The following is a 5,980-nucleotide window of genomic DNA, read 5'->3' on the forward strand; positions in this document are numbered from 1 at the left end:
TAGTTGTAAATAAATAAGGATTGTTCACATTTACAGAGAAGGAGTCTATATTCTGTGAGTATCTTCATTGATGCAAATAGAATACTGTGACAGTGACAGTAGTTAACATTTCCTTTAACCAAATAAAACACAAATAAAACATCAATGATTTCTAAACTTGCACTTCAGATGTGTAGCAAAGAAGTGAGTGAGTGTGGTTATACTCTGTTTTTAGCAATATTCCAGTAATATCAAGGCAGGGGACATCAGAAATGGACATCACACATTGTACCCATGTCATGAATCAAACCTGGGTCTTCTGCGTGACAAGTTATTATTATTATTATTATAATCTATTTATATAGCGCCGAGTTCCAGCTGGGCTGCTCACAGACGCTTTGTTTTTCCCCTCGATCATAGGATGTCAGTGTCGATGGCACTTCGTATTATCAATCTCAACTCCCTTGGGGAGCATACAACTCCTGACGCTACCAGGCGCACGGAGTTAATGTGGCTTTCCCATCCTTACGAGGTACCCATTCACAGCTGGGTAGACTGGGACCCATTGTCACAGTACTTTGCTGATTACACAATGCCATTTAGAAAGTGGTTGCTGCGTTGCTGTACCAAAGTGCAACTCAGGTGTCGCATGTAGCTTTCATGTATTGTGTGTGGCCACCATCTGGTCGAATCCTGGACACCAACAGAATTTGTACGTAAGAAAGTTCTTTAAAGTGTACCCATAGCAACAGGGTTTTTGTGTACTGTACACTACGGGGGTTAAAGTGACAACACTGAAAGAGTCTGCACACAAAGCTGACTCCAAGGTTTATATGGGCCTGTTTTTACACCCGGTCACAGGTGGGCTTGATCCTGGCACCTCAAGTTCGCTGGATTACTAACCTGGCGCCTTAGCCAGCTCGCCCAGCTCGCCCAACGCACCCCAAGTGAACACTTTAACCATGTAGTAAAGGAAGTAACAAGTATTCATAAAAAGAATTTGGTAAAGCTTAACCCTAGAGGGATGAATATACAAGTTTATTTTAGAACTGACACAATAACTAGTGAGTCATGATATGTTGTCGCTTAAATAGCAGGCCAATCCTCCTTATATGGCTAATCTGCCACAAGCAACAACTATTCAATTAAATATCTTTTAAAAATGTTTTCAACCCTTAACAGTTTCAGGGCATAAGTATATCATCCCGTATCCCCTAGGAACCGGCTTCCTGGAAAAGGTTGTGTGCAACACATGTGTCCTCACCACTAGTTAGACACAAGGGAAGAGATAACATAAGAGTCCTTATTGTCCCTACTGGAAATGTCAAATCTTAAAGTTATGATAAACAAAAAGAAATTTTTATGTAAAAAAACATGCAAGTACTGAATTAAGTCTACCTTTCACATAAACTCATCTTAGCAAATTAATTTTGTTAATGGAAGCAAGTAGGATGGGATGGCAATATGACTATTAACCTTCCAGCACCTCACAGGCAAACTAGAACCATGTATGTAGTGCCATGCCCACTCACTTGAGTGGAATTTGGCCCAACATAATGACTGTTTTCTGTCTGTAAGGAAGTTGAATATTGGTATTCTCTTGTTTTGTTCAGTTTATTCAAGGTGTGTTGAGGGAGCCAAGTGGTTAAAGAGTTCGTTCATCACATCGAAGACACCTGTTTTATTACCCACATGGGTATTATGTGTAAGGCCCATTTCTGGTGTCCCCCGCTGCGATATTGTTGGAATATTGTTAAAAGAGGCATAAGAATAAAACACACTCACTCACTCACTCACTGGGTTTATTAATGAGAAATTGTCAAGAATCCAGACTTATTAAAAAATGGCTGAGGTAAGTTTGATTTGTTTAATATGTACCTGTTCATGTCGCAGCATGCATCCAAAATAGTAATTTTAGACATTTTCCACTTATTATTAACACATCACCTGATATAAATCAAAAATAATATCCCAATATGTATCTCATTTGTTATTTTCCTGAGATAAATATGAGTGATATTAGCCTACAAGCGCAACACCTGATATGATAACAATTCAAAGAATCCAATCATTCAGTCATATTCAATGTGCACATGTGGGATATATTAATTTTGACACTAGGTTAGTAAATGTTTTATTCCTCTGCAAAACGCATCACAAGGAATTTGAAATTGAGCCAAACAAAGCCTCGTCACTTGATCAAAATACAGTATTTCAACTCAGCTTCATCAAAATGGTTTCCTTTATTCAGACATCAGGATATTTCATATTATGAAATTCCTTCACAACTCCCTTATGCACACAGTGCATGACAATTAGATGATTGTTTGTCAGATCCTATTACTTTATTTTTCATGAAGTTTCTTCGGGAGAGCTGTCATTACGTCGATAGTGAACAACTTAAAGGCTGACATTTAAAAATCAACTTCACGTGACAAATGTCATTAATCATGCTACCATTGTATCAAATCTGTATCCTACAATCATTAGGCACTAGTTTAAATCATGTGGTGTATGAAATCAGATAATAGCAAAATCACATTACATGGCAAAAGATATTTTTGTTTCTGTCCAGACTCAGAGTCTGTTCACTGATTTTATGACTTGAAAGTATTTAAAGTAAAACTGATCATCCATATCAGGACAGAGGGACCCTTGGCCATACCACTTTACCACAGTATATGTAGTGTTCATATACTCATAGAAATGAATATGGGAACAGATGAAAGTACAAGTGTTCCTTTATTTATTTCCAGAATTTCACTCACATTGCAAGCATGCGAAGAAGCCTGAAAAAGAATATAGGAACACTTGTACTTTCATCTGTTCCCTTATTTGTTTCCATGAGTATATGAACACTACATATACTGTTCAGTGGTTTTGAAACAATCGAGTTGTTTACTCAGAGAGCTGACAATTGAAACTGGAGTCTGATCTGGGCAATAATGGCATTCTTTTGACATGATGGCCAGCATCGAACCTTAATACAAGTGACGATGATGGAGACGACGACGATGAAGATGATGACTAAGAGAACATGCTAATAAAGATGTAAACCAATAAGTCCTGTCCTATAAACATGGTATTTGAGTGACATGAAAACTATTTTTAGGCTTTGAAAAATAGAGGAATATGCACATTGCCCACGCGTGCAACAAGATAGTATTTGTACGACCAGCGGTCATTGATTGTTATCTCAGTGTGCTGACTATGCTGATTGTCATTCTGATAGGGCTCACTGACATGTATCAAGAAATATCTCATCCCTTTCTTCATAGTCGTTATTATGCACATCAAGTTGCTAGATCAGTTGATTTGGAGTATTCATATGAATTAAAATATTGAACATATATCCTGAAATACATTTTAGAATCAAAAATTCCTTTTTCTTCAAACATGCTTTTTTTAATTTTCATGTTCTAGATGGGGTAGCCTTGAGGTTAATGCTGGGTTCGATTCCCCACATGGGTACAATGTGTGAAGCCCATTTCTGGTGTCCCCCAGATATATTGCTGGAATATTGCCAAAAGCGGCATAAAACCATACTCACTCACTTGAGGTTAATGCATTTGCTTGTCATGCTGAAGATCAAGATTGGATTCCCTAGATTGGTACTATGTGTGAAGCCAAGAGGGTGTCCCGCTCTGTGATAATATTGCTAAAGATGGCATAAAACCTCACTCCCTCACTCATGTTTTAGTGAGAGAACTGAAGCAATTGATGAGGGAAGGGGTTGAATACAGTTGAATACAAACGGTCAGGGTAGGTAAACAGGGACCTCGGCACCAAAACTGACTGATTGAATGGTTATAAAGTATGGAGATTCAAAAGGATTTCTGTATATTGTACAACTTTATATTCAGGATTTTCCCAAATGATTGAGGGTCTTTCAAATCAGGCAATACAAGTTAGCTGCTCACTCCTCACCTTTGGAAACATTCCTGCAGCAGGTCAGGGGCCTGTGGATGTTTTAAGTTTTCACCAGGGAAACTAGTGGTTGATAGTAAGGGCAATAGTGCACATGAATGAGTGAGTTTAGTTTTATGCCACATTTACAATATTCCAGCAATATCATGGCAGAGGACACAAGAAATGGACTGCAAACATTGTACCCATGTGGGGACTTAAATCTAGATCTTTGGTTTGATGAGCAAACACTTTCACCACAAGGTTTCTCATCGCCCCTGTACCTGAATGGGTTGTGGAGTTAGTAAAGCATGTCATACATGCATATCCTCATTTTAGCATGCTTGAGTGTTGGTTACTGAGCACTTAGAAATGTTTATCAATTGTACATGCACAAAGGCATCTCTCTCACACACACACTCTCTCTTGTCTCTCACAGAGAGAGAGAGATCACAACTGTATGACACGACACTATCACTGACTAGAAATATAGAATATTATTAGTTCATATAAATAAACTCGTATTTCAGGCAAGGCCTACATTGAGCACACCTTGGTATGTTCAAAGTCGTCTGGTTATACGCTGGACTAAATGATATTATTCATACACTTGTATCTTCCAACATATTTTCACGGGGGCTTTAAGGTGGAAATCATAAGTTTAAAACACAAAAATATCAGATACTAATACGTGGATCTATTATGAATGCACTCCAACAAAACATTACCCCTTTTCCTTGGAGGTATCGCCAGGCTTGAAGATGACATCGTCGTTGTAGTTTTTCTCAGTCGCCCCCGAACTTAACAGGGGTGTTCTCTCTTCAGCGGTACCCATGTCTAATTGAAACACAGCTGACAAGTATGAACCGTATCACCACAACTGGCATTCACTTGACACTGTCACGTCTATGAAACAAGCGTTGATATTGCACCAGTCGGACCCTGTCATCCAGATAGCAGGGTATAGCGGCGTGATATTCTCCTCGTTATAAGGCGTATAACGGGGGCTGTTGTTTTGACGATGTTTTCCGAATGTGAACTCCTGGTTGACGGTCTCGAATGCGGATACGGGCTCGTCAAAAAATACACATGAGGTATTTCCCTCAAGTTTCAGATCCTTTGTTATATGTTTTATTAACCTGTCAACGATCGACCTTATTTGGTGATAAGAATTCGTTAATGGGTCAGCAGTGAGCAAGTGTAAACATGGATTTCCAGGTCGTGTCATATATACTCACATAATACAGAATGCGTTTTGTGTGCCAAGTGAAAGAGTACGTTATGATACTTTGTATTCTGTAAAAAGTACATATGTAGCAGTATGTTTGTAAGTAGTATATTGTTAGATTTTAATCATCATCATAGTAAACTTATATGAAGTAAATTAATAACCTAAACCTAAATATTTAATAACCTAAGCCTAGATATTTAAACTTTACTTTCCTTGATACCTGTGTTAACTTCAGCACTTGCACAAATCTACTAACTCATAGGTAAGCTGGGATAGTTCAGCCTTTTCATTGTATATAGGTTCATGGGTATTGTCACTCGGGCAGTCACAGGCTTGGCCTGTGATTAGGGTTTTATTGTTGTCTGGGGCCACACGATTGTTTTAGTCATGTGGAGTGACTGCTTCATACTTTTGCTGGTCAGTCAGCCTATTTCTCCTTTCTGCCAGTGAGCACATTCTTTGCACAAGATGACATAGGGTAAGTTCATTTATTACTGTATCCGGAATCTTAGGTTTGGTTATTATGTATTTTAAGCATTGTTATATATATGTAGTATTTTAGCTAGTAGTGTAGTATATGGTAAGGTAGGTTTAATTCAACTTACTTGTGTATTCAACAGAGGTATATGCCAAGTGTATTTCATAGGATATATATATATATACATTTTGTATGTGTAAACGGGTTAGAAGTATTCAATGTATCATGTATGTATGTATATTATTTTGGGAATGTATAATGTATTCTGTACATGGTAATGAAAGTGTACCATATCTGTTATCCTATATTTATATAGTATATTTATTTGTGCAGGGCTTAACACTATACATCAAGCACTCATTCCAGCCTGCGTCCCTGAGACGAGG

General features: G+C 38.0%; 1 protein-coding gene across 1 annotated transcript in view; it reads right to left on the bottom strand.

Annotated features, from left to right (window-relative positions):
* The window catches only part of LOC124260914 (ATP-dependent translocase ABCB1-like), a 169,113-nt gene extending 164,190 nt beyond the window's left edge, over positions 1-4,923 (bottom strand). Inside the window, 1 exon segment of the mRNA XM_046695238.1 lies at positions 4,614-4,923. Coding sequence (XP_046551194.1) covers positions 4,614-4,720 — 107 coding nt within the window. The 5' untranslated portion in view covers positions 4,721-4,923.
* Positions 4,924-5,980: the final 1,057 nt, after the last annotated feature.

The sequence above is a fragment of the Haliotis rubra genome, unplaced genomic scaffold (genome assembly GCF_003918875.1).
Source record: "Haliotis rubra isolate DU_JTF1 unplaced genomic scaffold, ASM391887v1 Scf780, whole genome shotgun sequence".
Classification (NCBI taxonomy): domain Eukaryota; kingdom Metazoa; phylum Mollusca; class Gastropoda; order Lepetellida; family Haliotidae; genus Haliotis; species Haliotis rubra.